The sequence below is a fragment of the Aulostomus chinensis genome, chromosome 10 (genome assembly GCF_037954235.1).
Source record: "Aulostomus chinensis isolate RoL2024-O1b breed Wild chromosome 10, RoL_Achi_v1.0, whole genome shotgun sequence".
NCBI lineage: Eukaryota > Metazoa > Chordata > Actinopteri > Syngnathiformes > Aulostomidae > Aulostomus > Aulostomus chinensis.
This window is the reverse complement of record NC_141329.1, coordinates 22,830,572-22,848,082: the sequence shown is the minus strand read 5'-3', so window position 1 is coordinate 22,848,082 and position 17,511 is coordinate 22,830,572. Positions and strand designations below refer to the sequence as shown.

Genomic DNA, 17,511 nt, shown 5'->3' with positions numbered 1-17,511 from the left:
ATGCCATGGCAGTTTGAGCAGCGATTCTACCTGCAGAAAATATAACACAGACCATTTCAAATAAAACACTTTTGAAAGCGAGTGAAATTCAGTACCCCCAGTGCATTTGCAACTGAGGGTCACCAACTCTAGAAATATAAAATCTGACTTATATAAAGTTAAGCCTTTAATAGACATTTTCAAATCTAACAAGTGACCAAAAATGACTAACCTGAACATAAGCTAGCCTCAGCAGCTAACTGTCATCAATTATCTCTTTTTCAGCATTTTTCCACCAGAAACTGACTGAACAGTCCAGCCATGTTGAGCACACACAGCGCTCTAGTGTGAGTGTGAGCCGCCCGCACCGCTGCTGCCCGTCAGTTTATGTACAGATTAGGTTTCCCTTCTGGTGATAAGCACACGCCGACTGTAGCAACTATATCTGTTATTTAGCTTTGTAATTAGATTTACTTTTTTTCCTTTCCTTTGGCTAACTCTGCCTTTTTTGTTTGTTTTGTTGGTATTTTCATTGTTATTCTGCCTTTTTTCTCTCCTTTTTATTTCAAGTTGAGTTTCCCCCCCCTCCTTCACCGTTATATGTTGTTTAATAGCAGTATAAAAGATCTGTTCATTAGGTATCTGTGACTGATTTCTGAGCTTCCTGCACAAGACTGAACACACCACTGAGCTTCCTCTTTATTGAGAGCATGAAACTGACAGCAGTCAAACTAGAGTGTTGCTTTAAAGTCATTTTTTGAAACTTGAGAAGGGTCAAAATGACCCACAATGTATTGCGACTGTCACAACCCTAATCAGTGTCTCATGCAGGCCGTCTTAGTGGAGCGTGTTGACTGCAGTCAGTGAGAGGGGAGCTGATATTCTTTTTGTACTTTTTTCAGTCTATGCAGATTGTTAGTAATGTCTGGTTCCAATGCAAATCTTCAGCAACATAATAACTACCTGCAGTCTCCTGTCTTTGTATATTCACCTCTCACAGCTCAAGTGAAAACTATAAAGAACTAGAGCTGTAACAGCTGTATTAAATTAAAACTCCATTTTGTGTGTGTGTGTGTGTGTGTGTGTGTGTGTTGCCATCCTCCCCAGAGCATGACAAGGAGACTGATATATCTCTCTCCTACATGCGTGACCAACTGCGCCGCTAGTTACCGCAATAACTTAGTGAAAAGTGTTAGCAAAGCACATCTCTATGAAGTTGTTTGATGAATGCTACATACAATCTTAGTTATATCGATGCAGGAAAAGACAGGGTTTTTTTTGTAGAAAAGTGTATTTGATGCCTTTTGACTGATGAAGGCTAACACTTCCCACCCACAGTCATTCATTGTGCTAAGCTAAACTAGCGGCCAACCTCCTTATGGGGGTCTCCGCTCCCTGACGCACACACAAAGGAGAGAAGGATATCTATCATCTTGTCTGACTATGTGGTTGGGTTATGAACTAAAATTATTTCACAAAAACTGTCTATACTGCAGAAAGATAAACTGCAAAGGTTCCTTGTGAGGGGGAGTGAGGAATATTTCTCTTATAAAGTATTCCTTCTGAATCCCAGAAGAATTGCATTACTTCAAAATCACCTTCGTCCCATTTATCATAGCGATCCCCAACTGGCCCACAGGGTGAGTGGCAGTCAACCATAAATCGAGAAATGTCAGTTAAAGCAGCATATACAGCACTTCTCTAACTGGTTATATCTTAGTAAGCTTTAAAAGGAGGGCTAGTAGTGATGCTCCAAACTGGGATAATAAACAAAGGGGCCCGAATATCCATCGACGTCGCCGGCGAGTTGAAACGGGGCCTACTGACTAAAGCTGATATCACAACTGTAGTCTGCTCGAATCAAATCCTTTATGTTTCGTCCATTTCAGTTTTGCAGTGCACAAATTCAATCAGAACCAAATTAACAAAATTAATTTGCTGAGGGGCGTGTCCAAGGGAACACAGCCAGACTTCCCCGTCCCTCAAATCCTCATTAGTCATTAGACCCATTGCTGCCAGGTAAATCTCTCTGCATTTCACCCCAGATGGAATGTGGTGCCATTCTCACACTGCTGCGCGTCATCCATCTTCTTTTGGTTAACCTAGCATTGAATAAATAATTCAACCCTGCAGCTCTTCTAGACTTCCCAAATGCTTTTGGATCAAATGGATCCAGTTGTGACAGTTTTTGCAGAGGTTGTGTGATGATTAACACTGTTAAACCCTGGAGGGGCTTAAAGAAGATATTTGTATTTTTGTGAGCAGAGAGAAAAAAGAACATCGTAAATAACATGAATGAACAGGGCCAGGAGTCCAATTTGGCCCACCATAAGGTTCAATATGGCCCATAAGATGTAATAAATAAATAAATTGTAAAAATAATTGGCCAACCACAAAAACATGTAGTATCCTTAATAAGTACTTATTTCATTTCGGACATCTGTTTGGCCCTGCATTCAGGAGGTTCGTTTGCGTCAAGGACAGAGGCTTCTATATATTTAAAGACGAGGATCCCAACATGGCACCTCCACCTCTCTGCAGACACAGCAGGAGACGCTGCGAATGAAGCAGAGCAGCAGCTTCATAGCAACTTTACACGCGATCCATAATCCTGCTGAGTTGATGCGTGATGATGAAAGGAGGCAACAGCGGGTAACGACGTCAACACACGCGTACAGAGCAAAGTGACTTCACCGGGTGAAATGCTGTTTCTGATCGATCCAGGACGCCTCAAAGGTGTCCACAGGAGTGTGGAGCAGGAGCGTGGAGCTGGAGGCGCATTTGCTTGCAAACAGCGCCATCTAACGTTGAAAAAGGTCCTTGCAGACGGGGGGAAACCCGACGCTCTGGGAGGAGGAGGAGCTGTCGCCTTGTGTCCTAGCAAAAAACATATGCTTAAAGTTTGAGACTGAGTGAAGAGTTCCATGCGGCTGACATGAGGATTTGAATCGCCTGACCGAAAGAGGCGGCGCACTGTTTGTAACTGCAGGGTTTTGGAAGCAGGTAAGATCTTGTAGTGGTTGTGTTTCCCGTGGAATTAAAATCGTGCTGAAACGACCGTTGTAGTATTCAGGGCTGCTATCTATTCAAGCGGGAAACGAGACGGCACGGATGCGTCTTGGCCATGCGGATCCTGTTGCTGCAGAGTTCAGGAAGCAGCTGATGCAATAAAAGCTGGGGGTTGGGGGGGGGGGGGGGATCAAAGATCTACCGTGTCCCCCTTCTGTGCAAACCAGCTGAGAAAAAAAGGAAGGAACTTCCTAAGATCTTTATGAGTGGTGCACTTTGTTGCAGAAGCAGACGGGCAAGTGCGTAAAAGTCTGGGTGTGCGCATGGCGGCAGAAATGGCCTTTTATAGGGTTTTGTAGCGCCGAATCACCATTTCCTTAAGTTGGTGAACCAGTGAACTCCTCAACGCACCACCCCAACCGTCTTTTTTGTACTAATCCAGGGGGTTTCTAGTTCATAATCTTCACACAAAAGTTTGAAATGATTTGGCTCATTGTTTTACCCTTCACAATCAATTTAGAAGCAACAACACATTTTTGTGTGTATGTTTTTAATTTGTTTTTGTTTATTTGTTTTATCTCTATCACTAAATTGCTTAATTTCTTTCAACAAATGTAAAGAGCCAGAAGTAAAGGATATTATCTGACTGTCTGAAAATTCCTCGGGTAAAAGAAGTTACAAAGTAGAGCAAACAATTATTTTAATAGCCTGCTATAATAACACTCTTGATGATGTGTTACACCACCAAACCCACATCAGGGGCCCCCTATAATCAAACAGGGCCCTGATAATATCAGTAAAGCTATTTCAAGTGTTTTTGAGAGTGCCTTGGCATTTCTTGTATTTTTATTGAATTTATATCTTCAAAGGTCAGATCAATGCTGCTGTGCCAAATTTGTTGTGCTTAAACTCAATAAACTAACCCTCATTGTGCTGACGCCTGGATCTCACTCTGAGCACGACTTTCCTTGCTTATGCTTCCATCAAAATTCATTTTCATGAAATCCTGGCAGTTATGTTTTTAAACTTAATTAAAGTGTGACTGCTACGTGAATTTCTTCAGTAATAATAGCAGATGCCGTATTCTGTAACACATTCGTGACTTTGTGAGGAGACTGAACGTAAACATCAATGAGAAGCCTGCAAGGTCACAGCAGCTGAGCACCAACCAACAGGGGGAGCCAAATTTGACAGTACACCCAGTAGAAGGGTGTCAATGTCCCACAGCCCGCATCATGGATGGTACTATTATTGGCTCTGTGTGTGTGTGTGTGTGTGAGTGTGAGAGAGAGAGAGAGAGAGACTGCCCATCCTGTGTAAATGAATGAACGCTATCATTGATGGTGTTAAAATGGATGTTTTGCACTTTATTCTTCGCTAGATGCCCCGTAGTTGTTTTGGGGTCATTATTCAAAATGTTTGCTCTCTTATTTCTCAGGGGTGGAAATCAGACAAACTCACAATCTGATACTTTGAGGAATTATGCAGTTCTTTGTGATAATCAATACATTTAACAACAATTATTGCACCAAAACATGACAGTGTTTTGTGTTGTTTGTTGTGTAACTACAAAAGAAAAGATGACCAGTTAAAAGGCAGCAAGGATTGATAGTGTGTATTTTGTCGAATGCCTCTTAAACACACACACACACACACAATAAACAACTTGTCAGAATTTTGCCTGGAGAATCTGTTCATAATACTAAATGTGAAACCGTGTGTTGTTATTCTATCCACTGGTTTTGTTCGAGCACCGTGAGGTTTCTAAGTAAAGCTGAAGTTTGCTATCGTTTGGCTGCTGCTGTTCTTGTAAAGTTACATGGTCGGTGCAGCCTCTGAAGTGTCGCGAAGGTTAAGGCCTAAATCCCTGGAAAGGAAAAGTTATTGGTCTTGCGTGAGCTCTGTCTTATCCCCCTCATGTGGCACTTCTGCTCCATCCCCAGTCACAACAAGGGCAGGTTGGCTTTTTGTAGTGCTAAATAGCCTTCACATGCCATGCAGACACTTAGCCGATCGCTGGTGATCGTTGCTTTTTTTCAGAGATGGAGTTTTTTTCTCTCTATCTCTCCCTCGCCCTCGTTTCATTGAACATTTTAAAGTTTTTACTTCCATTATTTTTTTTCTTCATCCAGTACTGTATGAGTATTGCTTCCAGTAAAATCTTCAAAGGCAACTCCCCGTTTATAACCTGTATTTGAAGTGGTTTCCGTCAGTGTTTCTGTGCACAGGCACACAAGTCGAGGTTAGAAAAAAACCTGTCATTTTGAATCAGTGTTTGTTTTTGGAGCCTTTATTGTTACTGTGTCCTTTCTCCCGCATAGAAACAAGGTCACAGCTAATATAAAAGACATTTGAAGGAGCAGAAGTACTTAACTTGGGGCCCAGGCGATGCACCACATGTGACCGACTGCTACGCATAGTCACTGGCACGATCCTGTGTATCAACATAAGAAGGTGTTCACAGGAGCTCGCTGATTGGCTGAGAGGAGGGCAGGGCCCGTTCCCACCCACGGTCCGCTTTTAGCTCAGCCACTGCCTGCCACATCATGAGTATGCTATGTCTCTATGCCACCTTGTTTGTTGTTGCCCCCTTTGCCCGGGCTGCGATGTAACATATGTTCTCCTTTTGAACGACACATAAGGACACATTTTTCATACCGTACTTCTGCTCACATTAAGTACGCATTCATTTGTTTATTACACGTTTGCCTTATCCAAGTGTCTGGACAGGTACAAATCTCTCACCTGGTGTCATCATAACCCAGGCTGTCCAACAATTAGTCCTTGAATTTCATCTCCATGGGAAGGAAACTTCCTGATATGATATCAAATTACCTTTTTTATATCATCTACCAACAAGTGGTCGAGAGAAGTACAAGCTGCTCATGTTACTCCAGCTAACTGGTATTCATGACTTGACAGTCATGAGTGGCTCTGCCGTCACAGCTGCTTCAAGTCGTGGGTTCTCCGACCATGTGATGTGTTGCCGGTCTATTTAGGAGGCAGACACCTGAATGTTTTGTACACTCGGAGGCATCACGTGTCAAACCAACACTAGAACGTAGTAGCCCCCTTGAAAGGGACTGGAAAGTTGTCAAGTGCTTGCTATTACAGACGGCGAGCAGTTTAGCTGAACACCTGAAGCAGGAGGACCTTTTTGTGGTTAAAGTGAGTATTTCATCATTAGATGATACTGATGTAGCAGAAGCTTTGATTTAGGATCAGGACGGTTTCAACATCTTGCCGTGGTTTCTTTTCTTCTTTTTTTTTTTAAATCATCACTGAAAACATGAACAATTTGATTAACTGGCCAAATTCATTTAATATAGTTTTGATATGCTATTTTTTTCACATCTGAGTATCTGAAGAAGAGATTTTACTGATGGAACTACATTTCACTTGCTTGGTAAGAAGAATCCAGCAAAGGCTTTGTCTCGTTTGCTCTTTAATGTGGGGTGAAATTAAGATGCCGCTGGTAACAATCTGGCATAAAGTAAACAAAGTATTAGGATATGTTGCAGAAATCCTATTGTGTGTGAATGAACTATAGTCAGTGTTACATAAGAGTCAGTTCTCACAAGGATTACTTGATGATATCAGCAGGTTATTGGTGTAAGCAGACATTGTTCATTTTATTTTATTTGTCCAATATCATGCATCCCTTGTTCTTATGATGGTACATTCGGGAGCTGTTAGACAAAGGAGGAAACAGTATTGTTGACATCCCATCATGATTGGATGGCTTTGATGTTTTTGTGATGTCACGCAGCCCCTCGCCCCACCCCCTACACATTTTTGTATCAAATTTCAGTGTTTTGTGTGACAGGCATCAGCCAGAGTGATTGTTTAGCACCGTGTGACTTTGCAGGACTTTCCCCCAGCTTTTTTTTTTTTTTCTTGTGTTGTGTTTTTTCAGGGCCAATACTGATTATTAGTAAGTCGAGGAGGCTGATAACAATATTCAGCTACAGTGAATCTTCAGATTTCTGTGCCAAAATATGCAGCAACACAAGGCTGCCTTTGCATTTCAGAGGTGACCTCTGCCTGACCATATATACTGTAAGTAGTGACCTAAACGCTCTGCTAGCTGTGTCTTGCTTTGTCAACAGGTGAGTCATCCTCTGTGGTGCAGAATATAGGCCAGCATGATTCTGGCAACATTGAAAGACATCGGGAAGCAGCTTCTCCGTGTGAAGGTTGTCGACTGTAACAGCGAGGACTCCCGCCTCTCTCGATGCCTCAACACGTTTGACCTGATCGCCCTGGGCGTTGGCAGCACTCTCGGCGCCGGCGTCTACGTTCTGGCTGGCGCTGTTGCCAGAGATGACTCTGGACCTGCCATCGTCCTCTCATTCCTCATCGCTGCCCTTGCATCTGTCCTGGCTGGTTTGTGCTATGCTGAATTCGGAGCCCGTGTTCCCAAAACCGGCTCTGCTTACCTCTATAGTTATGTGACCGTTGGAGAGCTGTGGGCCTTCATCACCGGCTGGAACCTCATCCTCTCTTACATCATCGGTGAGACACTTAAATAAGAAAGGACAGCAAGATATTCCGATATTTCACATGTAACTTGAAAATATTCCTCCACAGGTACGTCTAGTGTGGCCAGAGCATGGAGCGCAACCTTTGATGAGCTGATCGGAAAGCAAATTGAGGAATTTTGCAGACGACATATGACCATGAACGCTCCAGGCGTCCTGGCTGAGTACCCAGACATATTTGCAGTCGTCATCATTCTCATTCTGACAGGTCAGGAAGAGCTCAGAATAATTCCTTGTGTTATCTCTCTTATTTACAGTGTAGGTCATAATCTCTCTCGCCATCCTGCTGCTCTCTTACAGGGCTGCTAGCATTTGGAGTGAAGGAGTCGGCCTTGGTAAGCAAAGTATTCACCTGCATCAATGTGATAGTGCTGCTGTCTGTGGTCATCGCTGGCTTCATCAAAGGAAACCAGAAGAACTGGAACTTGATCCCAGATGAAATCCTCAACGTTACCAGCAACTCTAGTTTAAAGTGAGTGAAAAGAAGAGCCCAAAGTGCTTTTTGTTAAGTGACACGACACAGTTTCACTCTTCTTTTTTATTTCTAGTACTTCAGCCCCTTTACCAACAAAGGAAAGTCTTGGAGCAGGGGGCTTCCTCCCTTTTGGCTGGACTGGAGTGTTCTCTGGTGCTGCTACTTGTTTTTATGCTTTCATAGGGTTCGACTGCATTGCCACTACAGGTGAGTGGGACTAAAGCACAGTCACTTAATACTCATCAACACTTGACCCCTGCCTCTCAATGCCACCATTGTGTTTCTGCCCCAGGAGAGGAAGTGAAGAACCCCCAGAGGGCCATTCCTGTGGGGATAGTGGCCTCACTGCTTATCTGCTTTGTGGCGTACTTTGGAGTGTCAGCCGCTCTCACTGTAATGATGCCATACTACATGCTGGATAAGAATAGCCCACTGCCAGTGGCCTTCAAGTATGTGGGCTGGGAGGGAGCCACTTACGCAGTGGCCACTGGCTCTTTATGTGCTTTATCGACCAGGTAAGAGGCTCTCTTACTGCCTCTCAGCAGCAGAAGTCATTTAGGACTGGAGATTGTTCAGCATGCTGTTTTAGGGAAGAATAATTCATGTACAGTATGATAGTATATTGAATATTCAGTATTCAAAGGGAAATATGCATGTCATCATCAATCTTAAGGTTTTTTAAGAAGTCTGTGTGCATGGCTGATTTCTGTTTTCTTATAAATAACCATTTTTGTATACAGTTTTACTTACAAATTCCCATGTGCTGTGAAAGCACCTTTGAGGTCAGAAAAGTGAAGACAACGCAGAAGTGCCTCAAACCTGCGTTTGTTTTAACGGCCATTAGAGGGTTATGTCATGATGTTCACCTTGTTTTGTCCCATTTAGAGGAAAGTAGACAGGGAAGCAGGATATACTGGTAGGCGTAGCTAACTTATGAATTACCCCTGTTACATTTGGCCTTGTGCACAAATCAGAAACGATTCAGCCAAAGGAAAAAAAGAAAACATTGTCCCATTGCATTTGAAGTGGTCCATAAATCCACAAATGACCTTTTTATTGAGCAACTGACCTCTTTGGGACAAATGCTGGTCCCCAAGTATGATGTAGGTATAGAATTATGTGTATTTTTTGCATGTCTGTTGTTTCATCAAGCAGGTAAATAAGCAAAGAAACTGATTACAAACAAAGCTAATTCGTAGGCTAATGCTTCTTTATGTTGTGTATTGCCACATTTTCTTATTTTTCACAAAAACTGAGTAACTCGGTCATTGTGCTGCTAGACAATTGCTTTGTAATGTAAAATGCAGTGTTTAGAAACCAATTTCAGTATTACTGGTAGCACTTTTACATTTTATTTTTATTTATCCCTACTCATCTCCCCTTTCCCATTTTCTAACGGTGTGCATTCACTTGCACGGCATGGTTTTGTCTCTTTTATTCCCCTACTAGTTTACTAGGATCCATGTTCCCAATGCCCAGAGTGATCTGGGCCATGGCAGAAGATGGGCTGCTCTTCAAATGTTTGGCTAAAATCAGCTCACGAACCAAAACCCCCCTAACAGCTACAGTAATATCCGGTGTTGTGGCAGGTGAGATGATGTTCTTAACTCACTAAATGGTAACTATTCTTGGTACACATGCCCTTAATAAAAGCACTGTACTAAGATGGACATTTATGTAGATTTACTCTTCAGTTATGACGTATGAATCTACCACAACAGCATTCTGAGTGCAGCATCGTGTGTTCAGCAGGATTAGGGGCTGCACGAAACAGAGCTGAGAGACGTTTCTCAGTTTAAAAACTTCTTCCTCCTCCTCTTTCCTTCATCTTTGGCTTAGTCTCCTTGGCTCCATGTTTCCTCTGCCACGCATAATCTTTTCTATGGCTGGCGACGGTCTGCTCTTCTCGTTTCTGGCACATGTCAGTGAGAGGAAGACGCCCATCGTCTCCACCTTGGTGGCGGGGTTTATGTCTGGTAGGTGAATGAGACCAGATCATAAGTGGTTGCTCTGTGGAGGCAAGATGGTGGAAAACTGAATAAATGGAGCTGTAAATTAATCATTAAAATATTTTGTTTTTATAAGTATGAATAATCCAAATCTAACATGGCGTCTTTATTGTATTTAAGTGTTTGGGGGAGTCTCTCATGGTGCTGAGTCTGAGTCTGTCATGTGTCTTCCTCTGCAGCGGTGATGGCCTTTCTGTTTGACCTGAAGGACCTGGTTGACCTCATGTCTATCGGCACGTTACTGGCCTACACTCTGGTGGCTGCCTGTGTGCTGGTCCTCAGGTAATCCTCATCTCAGCGATTACTATCTTACTACTTATTAATACAACCAGATGTGTCGATCTCACTGAGTCTGAGTCAGTTTCCATTTGATACAAGATTGACTAACTCGACCTGCCTTGCTGGTTTTACACGTGCAATCTTCATGAACAAGGCTTTGAGGATGAGAATAATTACCAGGAGTTTAATGAAGCAATACTTCATCCAGAAAGTGTAATTTTTCTTTCAGGTACTCAAAGACGGATGTCTTGTGCTCACAAAGATGTTTTTTCCCTCCTTCATGACTTTTTTGTGACTCCAGGATCCACCAAGAACCAGCCACGTATATTTAGCTTGAAGCTAATGGCACCTGATGGCTAACAATGGCAAAACTGTCAAAAACAGTAGTTTACAAACTCTTAAGTGTATCATCTGGTATATTCCACCTCCTCTTTATCCAGCCACTTGCTCAGTCCTCTTCAAACACTTTGATTTGAGCTATCAAAAAAACTACAGCACTTCTGGTTTTGCGCTGCCGTGAAGAAACCACAAACAAGTTGGGCAAAGTAAATGCGTCAGCGTGTTTTGCTTGTCCACGTGTGTTCACAGCGGAGATGAAATGGAAGTCTTGTAATTTATTTTTAGATCAAATCAGAGTGTTTTGTGGCTTTCTGAGCAAACAGCTGGATAAAGACGACAAGGATGATGTTTTGTTTTTCGCTGTCAAATGCTGTTAGCTTCAAGTTAAATGTATGTGGCTGGCTGTCCCTGGGTTCTGCATGAGGAGCTTCCTCCAACAAAGAAGTAATGTAGGAGGAAGGGGGAAAAAGTCTTTTACTTTCTGGATGAAATATTGCTTTCTGGCATGGTTTGTTGGATTCTATGAGCTCAGTGTTTGTCATAGTTAGGATTTGAAGTATTGACTCCCTTATCCTTTGGGAGTCCCTCAGTTTCTATGTCAGGATATAACTGTGTTGTGCCCTCTGAAGGTACCAGCCTCAACAGCCCAGTCTGGCTTATGAGATGGCCAACACTCAGGAGGAGCCTGAAATCCCTGAGGCTTTTAATGAGGGGAACATCGACATGTTACCACAGCCGGATGATCGCTTCACCATGAAGAATCTCCTTTTGCCTTCTAACACAGAACCATCACCTCTGTCCGGCTTTGCTGTTAACATTTGCACCTGTGTCCTCGGTGAGACTCGCATCAGAGCACGCTGGAGGAAAATTCCTGCATTATTGGCCTGGTTACTGATAGACGCCCTCTCTTTTTCCCTGCAGGTGTACTGGTGTGCTTCTTCAGTGTTGTAGCAGTTCAAGGAGGGCTGGCACTCTGGTCAGTGTCTGTCCTCAGTATTCTCATGCTGGTCTGTCTAACAGTCACCTTTATCGTTTGGAGACAACCGCAGAATAAGGCCAAGCTTGCCTTCAAGGTGTGTTTTTCACTTCATTACATAATGTCTTGAATGTTAACTCAAGCAGGATGTGGAAATTCCCCTGTGGGTCTGTCACTCACCCATCTACCAGAATGTTAAGAGTTCATTCAGTGATGGATAACCTGGAAAAGTCCTACAATTTGAAAATGAAAGTTTCTGGGCCCAAGAAAAGTTTTTGAAAAAGTCATGGAATTTTTCCTGACAGATACCTGAATATGAGAGCATTTGAGGTTCTGTTCAAATCAACTGCGAAAAACCTCCTTTCATGAAGTTTTACTTTAAGCAAATATTTCAGTGATTACATTTCCACTGGTAAATATTGACATGGATTTCAGAGACTGTATATGTATGAATGTTTCAAGCCATTTTAAAAACGTGTTATTTTTTGCTCCATCGTGTGAATGGATGTGGTCGGTGCAGTTTTTCTGTCTCTGGGTAGGATTATGTATAACTTCTCAGGCTGATTTTCAGCAAATTTATTAACAGGCTGTAGCGTGGACCAGGAAGCAACCATTACATTTTGAGGTTGATCTTTTTAACATAGTGAAAAATTTCATTTTATTTTACATTTTTAGATGATGTCTTTCTCAAAGGGCCCTCTAATTCCTTCCAGAGGGAACAGTAACAGCACTCATTGATTGTCAGGGATATACTTGCAGTATTATTTTTCCCACAAATTTTGACATGAGTACTTTTTAATTGTACAATTAAGTGTGTGTGTGTGTGTGTGTGTGTGTGTGTGTGTGTGTGTGTGTGTGTGTGTGTGTGTGTGTGTGTGTGTGTGTGTGTGTGTGTGTGTTGTCCTCACAGGTTCCCCTACTGCCGTTCGTCCCAATCATCAGCATGTTCATCAACGTCTACCTGATGATGCAGCTCGACAAAGGAACCTGGATGCGTTTTGCCATCTGGATGGCTTTGGGTGATTTTTTTTTTTTTTAGTCAACAAATATTTTTTTCTGCGTATTATTTATAAAATGGACTAATGTTAATAATCCCGTTTGTAGGTTTTATTATCTACTTCGGCTACGGGATCCGTAACAGCGCAGAGGCCATGTTGACCAGGTCGGACACCTACACTCCTGCCTGTACAATAAAGGGAGAGCCAATGGCCACAGAGAAGGAAGCATTCCTGCACGACGTAAACGCCATCGGACAGGAGGATTCCTGAGGAGACGTGAGGTTCACTCATCAAAATGGCTCCTTTCAGCTTTGCATTAATCTCCAAATACAGGGGATTTTTTTTTTTTTCTAAATGTTGACAAAAATTGTCCCGTTTGGTAGTTTGATAGAACTGAAACACACAAAGTCAAATCGTCCCCCTGAAAGCTAAGATTTTTTTCCAAAAAATATTTTATTTTTTCAACTGATAAATAGTTTTTAAATGTTTTGCACTCTATTAGAGATCAGTTTCACCAAAGACAAGGATCCCTATAGACAGCAACCAAAGGCAAAACATTTGAACTGTGTTGAATTTTTATCAGGACATCTGTTTTACATATTTAACTACTGTTAACATTTTTTGCTTATTATGTAAGAGAATGATGATGCTCTATTCTTTTTTTTTCTCTCAAATTTTTTAACCACAAAGAGAGAGAGAGCTGTCTCAGCTCGCTCGCTCAGCATTTCAAAATGTTAGCTGTTTACATAGATGCCATTTTAATCACAAAAATTTAGCGGTACTATTTTGACCTGTTTTTGAGGTACAGTGCTGGCTACTGTGTCCAAATTAAAATCACGAGTGAGCAAGCACGACCCGAGGATGATGGCTGCTGAATCCTCAAAATAAAAAAGACATTAAAAAATCAAGTTGCTAGTTTGCACTCTTGAGGAAAAGCTTGAAACATGGGTGCGATGCATGGGTAGCCAATTCAACTTGAATGCAGGTGGCAGTACTTTTTAATCCTGTTATTACATATACGAGTGATTACGATTTTACTATAAACAACAAGAAAAAATCGAAGAATTTTGAGGGATGAGAACTCTGTTATTAAATTAATAGTAGAGCTAATAAGGTGCTCTGAATATTTTGGTCTGGTACTTTGTGATCAGTATGACTGTACGGAGGAGTTGCTGTTACATCGGTTGGTCTCAAACATTGAGGTTTTCTTTTTTTCCTCTCTTTTTAACGGCACACATTTAAGTTCAAATGCATCATTGATGTTTTCATTATGGGAATTGCACTTTTAATTCAGCCAAAGAAAACGTCAACCTGTTAATGTGAATTCATTGATCCGATAAACCACAAAGGATGTATTTTTTTAAGTGCCTCAAATGAATGTTACACCTTCATATTCCTGCGTCATCAGCGAGCATTGTGAGATGTGTATTGCTTGTATATAATGTACAGTTTGGTTTTTAAAATGCCTATATATTCATGTATATAAAAAAAAAAATCACCACATCGGACCATTTTCATTTTTAGTTAGCACACAGCTGAATACATGTAAACACAAGACAAACCGAACCACCAGGGGCGTAAATACCGGACACCCAAAACCGCGTGAACAGTGTTTATACATGGAAGCAGTCGGTGAGAAGGTGCTTACCTCCATTTGTACTTCACAACATGGGTACACGCAGTTTTCATCTGCTGGCTGGTGGCTAAGCATGCGTACAGAGTCCTTAATGTCCCATTCACAGGGTGGTGGTTTTGCACAGGCTTATTCATCGTTTTTATATTTGTGAATTGACGTCTGTAGTCAGACAGGATTGCTTAATCAATTATTAGTTAACATGATCACTACAAACAGAGGGCAGAGGCAGTGTTAATGATAGCGATGATGATGATGCCTTTTTGGCGTTACGAGAGGACGTCGGGGGCGGGGGGGGGAGAACGGTAGCCACCCCCTCATCTGTTTTGAAGAAAGAATTTGTGCCCCCTCCAGCAGCCATGACTTGTACTTCTTTTGTGATGTGGTTTGGACTTTATTGTTATCATCCTGCTTACAGACCAACACTACTGAAATCATACCCCCTGGACAAGTATTTTGATCCCTGTTCAGAAGGGTTGCGTCAATCTCTCTTTATGGTTGTTCATGGGAGCAGTAATGAAGCTTGTGCACAAACAAACAATTAAAAATTCATGCAAAAAACAGTTTCCAATATTCCATGTATTTAAACAGAAGATATAGGAGGGATGCATACTTTTGTCTTTGTGTGCACACACAGGTTTAGCAATGAATCTGCAGACTTCATTGTATCTAGCCGCTGGTTTCTGCTGCAATATTTTTACATGCCTTTACTTTGAAAAGCAAAAACCAGCAGCAGACAAGATGAGAAGTATTTCCCTGTGCTTCTGCCATCACTTCTTATTTAAAGATAAATGGAAATGACACCTGATTGTATCCGAGTGCAGCTAAACCCTAACGTGATGTATCGAGGGATGTGTGTTGTGCACCAAGGTGAAAGGTAGCTATTTATGTTAAATCTGAAGAAACTAAATTAATATATAGTACAACTACCAACATTGCCACAATCTTGTGCGTTAGCTGCTAACAATAAAGAGATTCAGTTTTTATATGTGAACTATCCAAGTAGTCACCAGATGAATAGACTTGATGAGACTTGAAACATTTGCATGCTGCACTCATTTTATCAAGTTTGAAAAAAAAAAGTATTTCAGATGTTTTGAAGCAGCAGGTGTTAACATGATGACAGTGTACAGACTATATACGTGGTGAGAGCTGTTTCTGGAGCTTTTGTTCGATTGATATTTGTTCTGCTGTAAATAAACGTGCTGAAGTTAAAGCCTCAGGTTTTTGTCTTTCATTTAAGAAGTTCAAGTGACCGAATCCCAGTGATGTGTTACCTGTGCTGTTTGTGCAGCGTTCTTCTTCTTTTTTCTTTTTTTTTCCATTGCTTAGTGTCAGTTATGTGTCAAACAAAATAAGATTCATAACAATAAATTAAATTTAAAGGATTGATTTCACGGTAAGACAAATCATTTCCTGATTTTGATTGAATAGGCACTTGACAAATGACAAAATTTGTGTTCCCTTTTCTTTGGTTAATCTCTATAAACGTGTATAAAAGTAGATCTAAAATAGTTACTATGTAATCAAATACATTGATGACTGATTGGTTAGTTTTTTGGTAATCACAATGTTAGTGCAGAAACATTTAATGGTTTAATCTTGACATGAAGATTTGCTGCTTTTTCTCTTAATTGTAATTACATTTATTTTCATGTCAGGAAATTCGTGTTTTGAACTGATCCTTGTAAAAAAAAATTGCTTTTGTTTGAGCCTGTACAAAAGTGTCTCGTATTATTATTTTTATTTTATTTTTTTTACTGTTTTGTGTGTGTGTTTGTGTGTGCACTCAAAATACTACCTAAATAATACACTGAGGTTTACGTTGTAGACCTGCAGGGGGCGCCCTGAGCTCATGGTGACATGGGCGTTGAGTCGTCTTCTCTCCTCTCCTCCCTGTTTTCCAGCGATGCTGCAGACTTTATCCCACCTTCTTCATCACGGCTCGGTGTGTGTCCCTCCTTCTTCCTCCTCTCTCCTTTTCAGCGGATTGCCTGAACCTGAACGGTAAGGACTTCCATCTCACTTCGAGGAGGAGGGCGGGTGTTTTCTCTCCCTCCCCAGCTCAAATCAGCGCCAGTGATAATTGGATTTATTGACTGTGCTGCATCTGCTGGAGAGACTGCAGGTGATTTTGTCGATGCTGCTTCTGGTGGTAACGTTGCATTGTGTAACTATTTCCAGAGGTGAAAATCAGCATGTTGCATGTAATCTGACAAAAGATGATGTCTATGATAGGTGGGCTCACCTCAGTGTGTGTGTGTGTGTGTGTGTGTGTGTTGGGGGGGTGTTCAGATTCAGGATTCGAAATGCTTCTGATATTTAAAAGGCAAAGCAGCTCGTCTTTCCTCTCTATTTTTATGCTATTATGCTCGGGGACTTTATATTTAGGCAGAAAAATGAGGAAGGATACAGCATGACCTGAATGAATAGTGCAGTGACTTATTTCTGCTGGTGTTCACAGACGGAGTGAACATAATCTTCCAAAAGCCTGAGTTTTCTTGGATTATGTAAGATCTGAGAGCATCCACAGCCCCTGAGGCCCTTATTATCTGTTTTGAAAAGGTTACAGTCTTTTGTTATTAAAGTTGCTGATATTTCATATTTGGCTTTTGCAGTACACACATGTACATCACACCCAGAGCTCCACAATAAATTTAAAGCTCAATGTATTTTAAATTCAATGTTGTGGTGCTGCAGAGAGGTCCTGTCTCCACAGCATCTTTGTTTGATACTGACTTCCACAAATTTCACAACAGTCCTTTACATGGGGGTTTCAATGAAAATGATAAAATGTTCATTCTCTCTACTGTCACGAATCATATCACAATTGCAAGAGCAGTCAAAATATTCCCCAAAATCGTGTGGCCCTGATGTGACGAGAACACTTTACCTTCACCTTTGCTGCTGTTTCCACTTGCCTCCATCCAACAACAGATCTTCTGTATGCTGGTGGCTACAAAGAAGGCAGGACCACTGAAGCGGTAAAGTAGGAAGGACACGGGTGCCTCCATTTTCATTCATCCTCAATATTTCATGAGGATTTCAATTGAAGCATCAACTAAAGCTTGGTTCATAAATTAAGACCTAGCTCTGCTTCTGAAACGGCAGTCGATCCAAACTGATTTTTGAACACAGAGAAGCAAGTTTCTTGAGCAGGATCATTTAACCGTGCAAGGATGCTGACACTTTAGGCCCATGAAGGGTCTCGGTGCATTTCAGGAAGCAGGTGGCTGGGTGACTAACTCAGGAATGGGGGATGGGAACATTCTC

At 41.6% G+C, this 17,511-nt stretch overlaps 2 protein-coding genes across 5 annotated transcripts in view; both read left to right on the top strand.

The window, feature by feature from the left end:
* The first annotated feature begins 2,818 nt into the window (after positions 1-2,818).
* Positions 2,819-15,472, top strand: LOC147254918 (high affinity cationic amino acid transporter 1-like). The gene is made up of 12 exons (XM_086216493.1): positions 2,819-2,982; positions 7,098-7,503; positions 7,579-7,737; positions 7,830-8,001; positions 8,078-8,211; positions 8,297-8,519; positions 9,454-9,593; positions 10,193-10,295; positions 11,261-11,466; positions 11,553-11,704; positions 12,518-12,626; positions 12,712-15,472. Exons 2-12 carry the CDS (start codon positions 7,134-7,136, stop codon positions 12,873-12,875), a joined length of 1,932 nt encoding a protein of 643 aa, XP_086072619.1. The 5' UTR covers positions 2,819-2,982; positions 7,098-7,133; the 3' UTR covers positions 12,876-15,472.
* A 679-nt stretch (positions 15,473-16,151) lies between these two features.
* The window catches only part of mtus2b (microtubule associated tumor suppressor candidate 2b), a 23,848-nt gene continuing 22,488 nt past the window's right edge, over positions 16,152-17,511 (top strand). For 3 of the 4 annotated variants that reach the window (XM_086216492.1, XM_086216491.1, XM_086216489.1), the window contains exon 1: positions 16,152-16,245. The gene's annotated coding sequence lies outside the window, so the exon portion shown is untranslated. Of the gene's footprint in view, positions 16,367-17,511 lie in introns of all 4 variants that reach the window. The other variant, XM_086216490.1, reaches the window with a different exon arrangement.

Coding starts and splice junctions, on each gene's coding strand:
- LOC147254918 (XM_086216493.1), top strand. CDS start 7,134: ATGATTCTGGCAACATTGAAAGACATCGGGAAGCAGCTTCTCCGTGTG. Junction 8,212..8,296: donor CGACTGCATTGCCACTACAG/GTGAGTGGGACT, acceptor TTTCTGCCCCAG/GAGAGGAAGTGAAGAACCCC. Junction 8,520..9,453: donor TTATGTGCTTTATCGACCAG/GTAAGAGGCTCT, acceptor TTCCCCTACTAG/TTTACTAGGATCCATGTTCC.